Source organism: Miniopterus schreibersii, assembly GCF_964146895.1.
Source record: "Miniopterus schreibersii genome assembly, chromosome: 19".
Taxonomy (NCBI): Eukaryota; Metazoa; Chordata; class Mammalia; order Chiroptera; family Miniopteridae; genus Miniopterus; species Miniopterus schreibersii.
Window position 1 is genome coordinate 22,227,336 of NC_138119.1, and position 14,663 is coordinate 22,241,998.

General features: G+C 45.2%; 1 protein-coding gene across 2 annotated transcripts in view; it reads left to right on the forward strand.

Annotated features, from left to right (window-relative positions):
- Window positions 1–14,663, forward strand: part of RGL1 (ral guanine nucleotide dissociation stimulator like 1) — a 187,920-nt gene that overhangs the window by 77,988 nt on the left and 95,269 nt on the right. The window contains exons 1-2 of one of the 2 annotated variants that reach the window (XM_081122380.1): window positions 5,622–5,852; window positions 6,841–6,951. In XM_081122380.1, the coding sequence (XP_080978506.1) occupies window positions 5,826–5,852; window positions 6,841–6,951 (138 nt within the window). In that variant the 5' untranslated portion in view covers window positions 5,622–5,825. Of the gene's footprint in view, window positions 1–5,621; window positions 5,853–6,840; window positions 6,952–14,663 lie in introns of those variants that run through there. The other variant, XM_081122379.1, reaches the window with a different exon arrangement.

The following is a 14,663-nucleotide window of genomic DNA, read 5'->3' on the forward strand; positions in this document are numbered from 1 at the left end:
GTTCTTCTTTTCCTCGGGCTCTCCCTCCTTACTTTTGTCTGGTCTTCTTCAGTTGTGGGTCCCTCTTGAGACTTTGTTTCTCTTCCACTGAGGAGGAATCATATGATTTATGGTTTCAGACAACTTCCTTGTATGCATACCAACTTGTAACTCACTTTCTGCAGTTCTGGTCTTTATCTTTCCTTCTGATCACTCTTCAATATCTCTGTTTTCTTTCTCCCCAGAACTGAACCGATAATGTTTTTTTTCCCCCCAAAGCAGAAAATCCTCCCCTTTTTCTCTTTATTTTCATGTCCCCACCTCTATCCCAGTGTCCTAGTCTTAACACCTTGCAGGAGTTTTTTTCTTTCCCCTGCTATTTATTTGCCACATGCCGCCTATCATCAGGTTGCAGCATTACTTTTTTTCCAAAAAAATCACTCAGATTCATTTCTTTATTTCAGAACTCTTATCTTGCCTCAACCTAGATGTTAATATTTGGCATGTCCATGACTCTAACAGCTCTTGTCGGACGGCTCTACCTCCATGCTTTCTTCCCTTTAAGACAACCTATGGACAGATATTAGAATCATCTTATTCACACTGCTTTATCATTTCAGTTTCCTCTTAAGACAAATTCAGGAATCTCTACCAACCAGCTACTTTATCCACACCTCCTTTCTCTGGACTCTAGGAGCCACTTCTCTGACCAAATATCACCCTTTGAACGTGCCAGCCTCTTCCCCAGAAGGCCCCCCCTCTTCCTCCCGAAGGCCATGGTCGACACAGCCTTGTTAAGGGCTATAATGATCTGCAAGTCCTTTAAGAGTGACTGCCTCCTGACCAATTTTCTGTGTCCTCTCGGTGGCTCATGGCTCAGTCTGCCCTGCTTTCCTAACGTGTACTCGCTGATCTGTGGATCTATAAAGTCCATTTTTCACGTATTCTCCTTAGGCCCTTTCTCTGCTTCTAGAGTATAAGCAACTTTAAGGTGGAGACAATACTGAGTGATTCATTTACATGACTCAACAACAATTACTAAACACTTGCTGAATTTACAGCATGGCATTTACCTCTGTATTTAGCTGTCAATCGATCAAGTAGTTATCGAGCATCTATGCTGTGCTAGGCACTATGTGAGCTGCTGGAAGACGGTGATGAAAAAAACCTGACATTTCCTCTCCCTTCGCAGGGCTTGGAGGAAACAGACGTTTACTGAATAATCGTACAATGAAATGTAAAATTACAACTGTGATAGAGCTACAAAGAGAGCAACATGGTGCCATGAGAGCACATTGGAGGGGATTTAACCAAGGTGGGAGAGGGGAAGAGGCAGGATGTCCCTAAAAGGGAGAATCACATGTGTGAAGCCTCTGTGATGGGACTGGGGGGGAGCCTGATACGTTCAAGACAACGGTGATGACGATGACAACTACTACTAGACAGCACTGAGTATTACCCATGGTGCCGGTACTGTGCTAAAGGTTTGGTGTAGGTTATCTTAATGAATTCTCACTAGGGGCCAAGGTGTTTGTATCCCTGTTTTTTATAGGCTTAGAGATGTTAAAGACCTCACCTCAAAAGTGATGCATCTAGGACTCAAATCTAGGGGTCTCTGACTGCACAGCCACCACCTTAGCTAGTAGTTCTAGCAGTTCTAAATTATTTGGATTTTCAGTGCCATTTCAATACCATTATCATGGAAAAAGGAGGTTCCTTTAACTCCGGAACAAAATATGATTTGGCTAATTGCCCAGTATGTCCTTCTGTAATTTTGGTCAAAGTCCTCAGGGCATCAGGTCCCCATCTTCCATTCTGCAGAATGTTTTGTTATATATCACACAGACCTAGCACCGTGTCTGAGCTGACTGTTGTGTTTTCAGCCATAGGAACAAATTTCTAGCTGTCCTTTTTTCTTTTACAGAAATCTATAATTAGAAGAGTAATAATGCTCATTAGTCCAAGTTACACATAGTATTCCAGTAACCAACTTCCTCCTCAGGGGAGCACCATCAGCAATTAAGAGTAACCACCAACAATTGGTAAACTATTAGTTGAAAAATGTTTGTCATCGTGACCAGGGGAGTCCCCTGCCTTTGGCCTGCCATCTGTCGAGGACTATGTTTATGTTTCTACTGTCTCCGCTTTCTACCCCCCGGGGCAGCCTCTTCTTTAGTTGCGGTAGGTGCATCTAAAGTTGGCTTGTCAACTGCTTCCCTAAATAAGAAAACCTAATAACAGAGCATTGAGATTTTAATCTATACCTTATAGTATCTCTGTGATAATTAATAAAATCACTTTGGGCTCTCGGAAAATAGAAGCAACTCTCTACTGCTTAAAGAGTATTTAGAGGACTGTACACTTTTTAAAATCTCTACCAGAGGATATTTTTTATTGATTTTAGAGGGGGGCGAGAGAGAGAGAGAAACATACATTGATGTGAGAGAAACATCAATGATTGGTTGCCACTCGTACTCACCCCAACCAAGGATAGAACCTTAAACCTAGGCATGTGCCCTGATCGGGAACTGAACCTGCAGCCTTTTGGTGTACGGGACAACTCTCTAACCCAGACACCTGCCCAGGGTGAGGACTGTTCATCTTTAACCAAGCGTGACTGGATCTTTACCCTTTGCAATGTGAGGTTGAAAGTTTAAGCGAAGAATAGGTAAACAGTGCAACCCAGGCAGCACAGCCAGAGACACCCCAGCAGGATGCCCAGCTGACAGCGAGCTGAGCATGAAGTAAACTGGTGAGCAGCGCAGCCCACAGGCCCTGAGAAGAGAGGGAGCCATTTCCTAGGGATGGTGAAAGGGCTAGGAGTTTGCATTTTGGCAATACTTGAATACTGTCGGTGGGAAGTAGTCAAAAAGTAACATTTATTTGCTTATGTCCTCCACCGAAAGTTTCTTTTTAAAAAAATAATCTTTATTGATTTCAGAGAGAGGAAGGGAGAGGGAGAGAGATAGAAACATCAATGATGAGAGAGTTGTCATTACTCAGCTGCCTCCTACACACCTGCCTCCTACGCCTGGCCCAGCCAAAAGTATTTTTTAGGGACGTACATATAGCTGAAGGTATAGTTTTCATGAATAAAATGTTGCCAAAAATGCCCGGCCGGCATGGTTCAGCAGTTGAGCATCGACCTATGAACCGGGAGGTCACAGTTTGATTCCTGGTCAGGGCACAATTGGGTGTGACCCCCAGTGGGGGGCCTGCAGGAGGCAGCCGATCAATGACACCCTCTCATCATTGGTGTTTCTATCTCTCCCTCTCCCTTCCTCTCTCTGAAATCAATAAAAACGTATTTTTAAAAAAATATTGCCAAATGGCTATTATTATTTCCATTCAAAAGTGGGAGCCTGGCCTGGTGTGGCTCAGCAGTTGAGCATTGACCTAGGATGCAGGAGATCGTGGTTCAATTCCTGGTCAGGGCACATGCCCGGGTTGCTGGCTCGATCCCCAGTCGGGGGTGTGCAGGAGGCAGCTGATCAATGACTCTCTCATCACTGATGTTTCTCTCTCTCCCTCTCCCTTCCTCTCTCTCTCTTCCTTCCTCTCTCTGAAATCAATAAAGATATATTAAAAAAAAAAAAAGAACAAAAGTGGGAAAGGTTTTCAGACTCATCTGTTTAGGCAAGGCTGCAGGCAGGTAGAGGCAATAGGCACTCAACAGCACTAAGGTGTGGAGAGGAAATCCTGAACTCTCACTTATTTAGCTTTCTTCATATAGCTGTTGAGGCTGTTGTTATTAGTATTATTGCTGTTGATCTCTAGGACTGTTTGCCTCCAGACTTTTCAGTGGGCATCGAACATTATAGTCCAGCGATGAGCTTGAGGACAAAACCAAGGCCTTCCCATTTCTTACCATCCTATGCTGCTCTTGGTGTCTTCAAGACAAATTTTTCACCCTATATATCCAAGTACAATGTCCATTACTCTTACACTGCCCATTGTTTTCTGTCATACAGTGTAATCTATTACCCAAGCAAACACGTAAACAGCCTGCAGATTGCAAACCAAGAGCAGTAAATGAACGTAGATTTACTTTAAAGGGAAAGAGTGTGGGGTAGGGTGGGAAGGAGATAACGTTTTTATTCAAGGCCTCTGACGTTTCACGTACTCTGTTAGCTGCTTTATTATTAACTGTAATGTTGTACAGTAGATCTCTAGAACTTTTTCATCTTGCATAACTGAAACCTGATACACATTGAACAGCAACTCCCTATTTCCCCTCCCCCCCAGCCCCTGGCAACTACCATTCTACTTTCTGTTTCTATGAGTTTGACTACTTTAGATACCTCATGTAAAGGGAATCATGCAGTACTGTCTTGTGACTGGCTCATTTTACTGAGCATAATGTCCTCAAGTTTCATCTGTGTTGTCACGTATGACAGGATGTCCTTGTTTTTTAAGGCTGAATAATATTCCATTGTGTGTATACATACCACATTTTTAATCCATTCATCTGCTGATGGAGACCTTGTCCTGGTGATCACAGAAGGATCTAGTCTCCCTGTCTCCACAGCTACTGATCCCTGGAAGTTCTGGTTGGGTGAGGAGACCTTGGCTGAGTGACTTCAAGATGTCCTCAAATGTCCAAAGATCCTTTTGTTTTTCCCTGATGCCCTCTTTGTCATTTATTCTGCCCTCCTGGGAGCATCAGAACTCTTGATTCTCCAGCTTTTCAGCTAGTGATATCTTTGTTATTAACCAAAGCCTGCTTATGCCTTACCATGGCAATTAGTGAGAGGTCTTAAAATACTAAAGGCGATTAAACTCATTTAGGGGTGAATAGTGTAAAAGACATCAGCCCTGAAGGTTTTGTAATTGGCATGGAATTCGGTCATGTGCCAAAGTTTGATTACATTATCATCTGGTATCTTGCTGTTGATTTATTAAAACTGAATCTAAAAATGGCCATAATCTTTTGTCCTGACAGCAGATCTTTCTGTTGTGACAAAGCTCCCTCTGGCAGGCTCCTCATGAATGGCCTTTTTCCCTTGTGGTTATTATCCCACTGTGTCCCTACAGTACAGACAACTGGAGATGGTGACAACTCAAGGACTCACACACCCTCGGGGGTCACTGCCGGCCCACTTTCCACAGTCAGTCCGGGCAAAACCCTTTTCTGCTTTCCTCGCGTCCCTCCCACAATGGCCAGATACTGTGGGATGAGGCTCCGGTTTGTAAAGGGTGGTAGGAGTCCAGGGTAATTTCCTGTTGGTGGAGTGCTGATGGGGCAGGGTTCAGCTCCTGGGCACAGGTTCAAGCTTCCTGCATTCTAGTGTCGCTTTACTCGCTGGGGTCGCCCTGATTTCATGGAAATTCGGTCGGTAACAGGCAGATAATAGACGTTTTTCTGCCCCTCTCCTCCCATCCTCCTTCCCCTTTCTTTCTTTTAGCGAAGTTAAGAGAAGACACACACTTCTGTCCCCCATACCGCACCCGATTCTTTTTTTGGCACCTGATGACCATCAGGAAAACCTGATCAGCTTGAAAGGGTCGCGTCCCGATCCCCTGCGGAGCCGGAGAAATGATTCCCGCTAACTTCATCCAAGGGATTTAAGAAGGGGAGCGCGCTCCCAAGCGCAAACAGGAAAGCCTGACATCACGGAGCGGAGCGGAGCGGCGGGTGGCGCGGGGAGGAGTCTGCGCGCCCTGCCCGCGGCTCGCCCGCCCGCCCGCTCCCTTTGTGGCCCGAGTCGCGCGCCGGCGGCGGGGGCAGCGCAGCGCGTGTCAGTGCTCGGAGCGGCGGGCGCGCGGACGGGCCGGGCGCCGAGACCGCGCTGGCCGGGGAGCAGGGCGCATCATGCGGCGTCGCCGTACCGGAGGGCAGGCTGAGGATGAAACTGCTTTGGCAAGCTAAAATGGTAACGAGAACCCCTGCCTTCCCGCAGGCTCTGTGCCGGGGACTCTTCTCCCGCTTTCTCTGGGCGTGCTTGGGACTCCCTCGGACTGAACCGAGCAAGCCGGTCCCCGCGCTCTCGCTTTGCTTTGTATGCCTTCCGCGCCGCGGGTCTTCTCCCTTTCTAGGATACCTCCTTTCTCTGCACTTGCCTTGGGTGTGTGGGGGGCAGATCTATGGCAGAAAAGGAAAACTTTTCAGGAGAAGGAGCTGTTAGTGCGGGTGAACCGCGGAGAGCGCGTCGGTGCCTCAGCGGCTCTTTAACACAAACTTGAAGTTGAGCCCGGGACGTGGAAGTCCAGGGAGTCCATGCACACGTTTCACTCGGAGCTGCGTGATGATGTGTTGCTTCTTCTGCACTTGCCAGAAGTGCAGAAGAAATGAAAACTTTCTATCCCCCCCACCCCCCCTAACTTTCTGGGTCCCTGAACAATAAAAGGAGAAAAAGACATGCGAAGCATTTGACTTCCAAAAGAGTCCGGACTCTTGGCATTTTAAATGCTTGTTTGTGTCTGAGTTTAAAATGTAGTTCGCTCAAATAACTGAGCCACTTATAAAAGTCCAGACTTTTTCTACCAATGAATTATTTTTCCTTTCTTTTAAGGAGGAAATGTTAATCAGGACTAAACTCCAGTTTCTTTAAGAATGAAGAAAAAGACTTAAAAATTATTTAAGATATGGGAGCGAGTCTAGGAAAAATAAATGGAAAAGTCCGGGGATCCTGATACCACAGGAAGGGGCTGAGGGCCAAGAAAATCTCAGCATTCCCTTTATCGCAATGTGTCTTATATTGCTCTGATTGTAATATTTATTTTGAACAGCCTGTCTTTTGCCCTGAGTGCTGGGGTAAGCAGCAAAGCAGCTGGGAGAGATTGTGGTTTGCAGAGAGGGGGGAAAAAAACCAAACCAAAACAAAAACCCTTTTTCTTTCTCTCTTTCCCATCCCCTGGTAGAGCTCGATTCAGGACTGGGGTGAAGAGGTAGAGGAAGGAGCTGTTTACCATGTCACCCTGAAAAGAGTCCAGATTCAACAGGCTGCCAATAAAGGAGCAAGGTGGCTAGGGGTGAGTAAAGCTGGGGAGATGGTGAACCTTGGAGTTGCCGTGTCTGTTGTTCTGTGAATATCATTATTATTTAGCAGAAGCAAGCTTCTTCCCCGCCCCTTTTCTTTCTGCCTTTAAAAGAAACTGCCAATGACCAAGTATTTGCACTAGCTGTACAGGTTGGTCTGTTTTTGTACTTAATGTTTTCCAAAGCATCTTCCCTAGGTTCGTCAATAATTCAGAGCCTCTTAGAGACATCTTGAGGTATTTGGCAGATAGAGTTGGGGTGGAGGAGCAGAAGGTGAGACAGAGTAGCAGGACCGGAAAGCGGCACACTGATAGACAAGAACTGTAAGCAGTTGTACGCAAATGGCACCCTTTTCTCATCCGGTCTTCCCTCTACTCATGCTGACAGCCCCTCTCTTACTCCCTGACTTTTATGGAGTGCCCGGAATGCTCAGGGAGCAGACCATTCCAAATCTGCCTCCTGTGGGGGGTGGCAGACTTCCCATTGTTACCTCCTTTCCACGGCCCATGAGGAGGCAGATGCTGCTCGGTGCCCACGGCTTCATGGAGAGCACAAAGAGTGCTGGGCCTTTGGAGAAACTGCCTCCATAAGCGAGATTTTCCCCCCACTGAGATTCTAAAATCCTGAGTGGGATCATGTGAGGTTATTCCTTATCATCTAACGGACCCTTCAACATGTCCCAAATAATGAGGGGATGTGAGAAATGGAAAGCTTGGTGACAGGATCACTACCTGAGCGAATGTCAGCATGTGGCAGAATGAAGGGATTCTTGATCTGAAACTGGAAGTAATCCTCTGAGAGAGAAGTGAGAGGTGGCACGGAAAGCCTCGAGACAGAACATAATGGAAGTATGAATAGAGGGGATGGCGTGGTCTCACCTGGCCTTATTCTAGCCACACTCAGGCTTCATAGATGATGGACTTGAGAGCAATGAAGATTATGCACTTGCATCAGTCTTTACTGGCTTTGGGTCTCAGAAAATTCAATGTTTTGATCAGCACTCAAAGATGGGGTGTGAAGGAGGGAAGGAAACAAATTGCCCAGGGCCTCGCATTAAGACTGGAGGCAACATGTGACTTGTAACTCCCAGAACTTAAGGCAGGATGGCCCGCAGCAGTGGTTTCCTCCGGCTCGGGTGTGCTGGTCTGCTGACGTGCTGACACAGGCCTTCATTGCTTTGGGCTTTCCAGCTGCTTTGACTCAGGTCTCTCCTGCTCTGTGCTTTGGGCCCAGGTCCCACCCACAAGGAGAGTAAACTGTTAGTGACATCTGCAGGTGTGGCCTGACCTGAGGTCTTCATTGAACAGGTAGGACACTTACTCTGAATAGGATTTTAAAATTAATTAGGTACATCACCAGGAGACCTGCTAGGGAAAGAAGAACTCGAGTGCTGACGAGTCATCACTTTGTTTTTGATGCTCATGTTTACACATTTTGTTTAAACATGGTGTTGATGTGGTTTGTCCTGTCTGGGTATTTCAAAATGATTCACTGGTCCTGAACCAGCTGCCTTCAAAAGGGTCATTATATTTGCTGATGCTGGTTGTTCCTCTTCTTCTAATGAGACTGATGTTGCTTGGGTGACAGTTTTAGTTTTTAGCTAAACAGTAGCAATGAATAAGGCATGGGGAAGTGGACGGGTTAACTCTGTAAGCCCCAGACACACAAAGTGTGGTTCATTTAGATGTTCAGTTATTTAGAAATTCTCACTGACTGTTCCTTACACTGGACTCCACTTCTCTCGCCCTCCCCCAGTGTTCCCAAGTTTATACAGTGTTTAGAGTTCGTCCCAGACTTAGCAGTAGAGCTGAAATGTTGAGAGAGGGAGAATGTAAAAAGATTGCTTCTAGCTGATGGAGGAATCTGTCTCTTCCCTCCCATTTCAACAGTGTTATTTGCTGCTACCACCCCAGCTCTGAGAGGAACTGCTTGGGAACTCTCCAACTCTGATCCTACTTTGTTTGTTTGTTTGTTTGTTTTTGTCTTAGGTATTTTGTTGGGAAGGTCTGTTTTTGTCCATGGAAATTCCAGACTGACTTAAATGTGACTCAACCAGTCGAGCCATAGCAACTCCAAACCTTTCTCTTTAGGACTCAGTGGCTTCTCCATATTTATTTTCCCATAGTCCAGTAACCCTTTCAAAGTTCTTCAAAGCAAACTGGTTTAAAGAGAACTAGAGACTGAGGTGAGGGTATTACTGGAATACGACAATAACCTTATAGGGAAGGTAGTATCCTGATTATATTCCGCCCCCCCCCCCCCCGAAACTAATGCCCAGAGAGGTTAAATTGTTTCCCAGGGTCACACAGCTAGGAGTAGAAGAGGCTGGATTGGAACCTAGATGGTTAGTTGCTTGTTGTCAGGAATTGCCTGGGGCCTTAATTAAGGCTGATTACAGAGTAGTGAAAGAGAATATTGGCTCAGAAGAGCAAGTATGCTTCTGGTGTGCCCTTACCCTAGATATTGCCCCTGCTGAAGGACTTGAGCCACATGGCTTTTTAAAATATTTTGAATGATTACTTGAGCTGCAAGTTGAGATATTTATTGTGAAGATGTGTATCTTATCAATATGCTTCCCGTTTTGGATGCATAAAATATGTGCACCAAAGATATGTATGAGATTATGTAGCACCAGAGGGTGAGCATTGCTCTCATTACATGTCTGTAAGACTTAAAAAGCTTAAAAGACTGAGTATGATTTTGGTATTTTCTGGTATTCAGATCTCAAAACATAATTAAGATTCAGTTTGGAAAGGATAGCAAAATAATTTCACACCCTTAGATGTGAAGTATCATACCATCCACAACATTTAGGACATTCTTTTGCGTTAGTTAAATTTTGTGTTCAGTCGATCTTTCAAAGTAAAACCCTCTGTCTTTGGTTGTAAATCACATAACCGAATATGGCCCAGGTTGGGTTTACTTATACATGTAGCCTCACCTCTTCCCATTGACAGTGAGACTATGTTGGGCAACTTTGAAAAACCAAGTATTATTGAAATACCAACCCAATTTTTACTCTACAATAACACCTTAGGCTGGGATAATTTTACTGCGCTAGAGCCCTCAAAGAAAAATGGTTCTGATTATGTCACAGAAACATAAAATCTCAGAATTGGAAGAGATTTTAAGAAGTAATTTCACCCAACCATTCAGTTAGCTTGTAGAATGTCCAGTGATTGTTGGAAAAGCAAGCGGTCAAAACTGATTATTTTTCTTTGGTCCCAGCATGGTGGTTATACATTGACATGAAATGTAGAAATGATTTAAGAAAATCATTGGAAGCAGGAAACATGCCATATTCAAATGGATAGATGGAAAGGACCCAACTGTTAGGTGAGGGGCCCTGGTGTCAGGAGCCCATTTTACTGTCTTTAGAATATGATAGACACAGGATCCAGGAAAATGTGTCCAACCTGAGATGAGATCAGAGTGGGGGTATTTGTTCCATAAGCGGGAGTGGGAGGGCCGGGTCACCTCTGCAAGGTTCGTGGGGAGTGGAATGGTCAGCGGATAGTCACGTGGCTTTTCTCAGTTCCGCGCTGCTGTGGTTATGTGGTCCTTGTGTAGGGGCCCCAGTGTGTCTCTTCCCCGTGTTCCATATTTCTCACACCATCTCCCCCGTAGGCCTTTGTTGGGTTGAGTTGAAATGCTTCATAGGTGGGAGGCTGGTAAAGACAGTGAACAGGACAATTTGCATTCAGAGAAAGCAGAATATATTTAGAAATGATCTGGAAATATGTTACAGAACCTAGCATTTAGGGTGAATTGTGGCCAGTCCATGGGTTAGATGGGGGCAGTGGTAAGATGACCACTTGTCATATCTGCATTCAGAAGCCGACTCACTCGGATACAGTATTTAGGTTGACTCTACCTGGTGTTTCGGTGGTGTTGCTGTTCACATTGTCTTCAAATGGCAGACAGTGCTTCAAGTTTTCAACTAACTTCACCTCCGGGAAGCTTCTCTGACCTCACAAGGCTGGAGGAGGTATCCCTGCTGCGTGTTCCAGGGGCATTCGCTCTCTCTCTGCCATGCATTTATCTCACTCTGTTGTAATTACCTGTTTAGTTTTTTGTATCCCCCACTAGGATATCAGCTTGGTGAATTGGGAACTGTAGCCATCTAGTTGGCAGAAACTCAGTAACAGTTTGTTGAATGAACAGATTAAGCTTCATCCCTTTTTTTGGGAGACTAATATTGTCTTGATAAATATGAATGCATGGTTGCTCCTCATTTAAAACAAAATCAGCATGAAGATGTTAGCTTATAAAGAAGAGGAGGGGAGCCTGGGAGCGAGAAAAATCAATTAGGTAATGATTTCAGCTGTCTTACATCCTTTCTGGAACAAAGCAGGACACAGACAAAGGTAGTGATTATTCATTTTAACAAAAAAATTCATGGCAGTGAAGTAACTAGGGAAGTCTCCAGTGCCTTTTACAAGCAGGAGGTTCAGTTGCACTTGTCTTGTTGCTGAACGTTGAGGAAGAAAGGCAATGCATGGGTTAAAGAGCGCTGGCGAGCATTGCAATGATGTGTGGTTGGACAGCTCAGGAGTGGGGTTTTAGAGCTGTAAGGAGATAAGCCCTAGAGGAGCCCTTAGTTTATAGTTGGTCATCTTTGTTTTCATCTAGGAAAACTGGCCCTTGGGTTGCATTATTCTTGTCTATGGGAATGTTTAGTTTGGACTTTAGAAAGTAAATGTCAAAAGTTAGTAACCATCTGTAAATGAACCAACTGGCATTATTCATTTTGACCTTGGGAACGTGTTTCTAAAATAACCCAATAACATGGTAGCCTACATCAATCAAGAACGTACAGCAAATTTCAATTGCCTAAAATTGGGTCATTTCACTGCTTTCAAAACCTGTTGGGATCGATTTGTGCAAGGAATATTTAGCCTTGTTATCCATTTCAGTTCAACCATCCAGGGGACACCCAATTGAGTTCAAAATACATAGCAGCAAAATGTAAGAGGTGCATGGTGCATTAACTCCTTCTATTTAAAGTATACATCCTATTAGATCAATATTATAAACATATTTTATTCTTATTTCCATGACATTATGAGGAAAACGTTTCTTGGAGTTTCCAATTTAGAAAGAAAAGGGGAGCAATAGGTAAACATTGTGCCTTTCTCCATTGGCGCTTAGCTGCCACTGCCCTATATTATCCCCTTACTTTAGTTTCCTTTTTGCATGGCATACATATCTTTTTATGCTTACCCCTCATAAATAATCAGGATCTTGTAATGACTGTCTTACACATTTTATATTAAAATGTGCCATAATAAGCTAAAATAAGTAAAACATTTGAATTTCTACCATGATATACCTTTTATAGAAAAAAATGATTTCTGTAAACAAAGCCAGGAAATAATTGGTAAAATGGGGAAGATACTAAATGATGCTTCATTCATTAGAGAGGCTCAGCCAGCTAGCTGGTGCCTGGTTTGCTGATGACTGTGGATATCTCCATAGAGTTGGGCTGGAGTCTGGACTTTTGGGCAGTTTCTAGGTCATTTGCTAGTAAACACATCTGGTGTGAATCCCCACACTATGGTTGCATGTCTGTTTGTATGATTTTGTCATCTGCATTTGCGTCTGCTAACCTCGCCTTCGAGAACGCTCATTCATTCATCAAAAGCCTACTTATGCCAGAACCCACATCCAGTCATGGGACTCCAAAGTAAAACTTAGCACGTGGAAGGGAGACAGAGACTGAAACCAATTAAAATGTACTGTGGTAAGTGTGATCAGTGCCATGGGAGAGAGATCCACACTGTGTTAGGGGAGCCCTGGAGGGGCATGCCAATCAGGTGGGAGTGGCGAGTGGGCGCTCCAAGAAGGCTGCACCGTGAAGAGCTGACCCATGAGTAGGAGTTAAATGAGGGTATGTGTGTGTGTGTGGGGGGAAACACTGGGGACAGGCGTTCCAGTCAGCATGGGGGAAAGCGTGGAGGCTGGGGATGAGGCCCAGCATGGGGAGAGAGAAGGAAGGGTGCCCGATGGGAAAGTGACAGGAAGGAGGCTAGAGAGAAGGCGTGAGCCGTGTCCCTCAGAAGCTTGCATGCTAAGCTCTGGAATTGGCTTTGTCCTGAATGCTCCGGCAGTCCCTCTGCTTTAAGCAGAGTGGCAGGGTCAGATTTGCATTTTAGAGAGATGACTGACAGCTGAGGGGTGGATGCACTGGACAGGAGCCAGACTGGGGTGTGGAGAGGCGAGGAGGCTGAGGGGTAATGAAGTGAGGAAGGGGGTGGGGACCTGAATGGCAGCGGTGGCAGCAGGACAGAGAGGGCAGGAGGGCAGAGTCAGGAGAGGAGGGAGTGCTGGGAGTGGAGGGCGAGGAGTCCTGGCAGGCATGGATCTCAGGCACCTGGTTTCAAGGAGCAGGTCAAAGCCTTCTGGCTTTCTGGAGCCAGCGTCACTCTCTTCTCATTGGGTGAAATGTCCTGGGGACCTCAAACCAGGCCTTCCCCGTGTGTACACTAGCAAATGCCTCCTTCCCTGTCAGAGGCCCTGCGGAGTGACCAGACCCAGGCGTGCCGATGTGTCACGTCCAAGGCGAAATCTCGGAGGCTCACTGTGAACAAGGCGGCAAGCACTGCTTGGTTCTCAGATTCCCGAGAACTTGGGAGAGCTGGTGGTTTCTTTCTTTCATTTTTTTTAGTCTTCTGTTTCCCTACAAACTAAACAAATTGAACCTGGAGGCCATGGAGAGAGAGTAAATATGGAACCCACAGGGCTATGATTACAGAGTTGTATTTTAGACAACAGTAGTTAAACTTATAATTGTGTTGTTAGAGACACAAGAAATTTTATGGTTAGATGTCCTGGTCTCTTCTCTCCTTCTACTCAGTGTCTCTAAACCCTGACACTGTTTATCCTGGCTGCTGCCATCCTGTTCTTGAAGGCTCACTGATTCCTAACTCCACTCATGTTATAAAAGAAAACTTTGGTAAGATCTAATGCTCCCCTAGATTACTGCTACCGCACTCTCAATCAATCTCTCTTTCTCTCTTACACACGCACACGACTTAAATCAAAATGCCTTTTTACACTTTATTTTCTAGGATTTGGTGCATCTTTGTAATGTCACTCTATGGCCTCTTCTATATAATTGATTAAAGCCTGATCAGTCTTCAGTTTAAAAAAGATTTTTAAAAAATAGAGGAAAGAAGGAAGGAAGAGAAAGAGGGAGGGAGGAAGGAGGGAGGGAAAGAAGAGAGGGAAGAAGGAGGGAAGGAAGGACAAGCTTATAGCATTAGGTAGAAGACACTGCCTTGGAAGAAGCTCAGTCAGTCTTGCGCAGTCGTGTCATTTACCACTGATCCTTTCCGCTTAACACTGCAGACGTACCTGTGCCTTTCGCTAGGCGTGCCTGTGCATTGTGTTTGGATGGCTGGGCCTTCTGCCCGGCTTGGTTCCTCAAAACCAGCTTCTCCTTTATGTCACTCAGGGTATGACTTCTAAGGCTAGTGCCTGGTGGTGGCTGGGGTGGGATGGTGTGTTGGTGGTGGTTTTCTTTTTTTTCACCCTCACAAACTCATTACCCTACATTTCGTAGCATTTAAATGCTTGTGCCATCTGTGGCCCATTCATTTGAATTCATTTCCACACAGTTAATCTTATCCCACGTACACTCCCCCAGACGGTTTCTGTTTGTTTGCTCTTTTCAGCAAAGAATCGAGCAATTCATCTTTTTCCT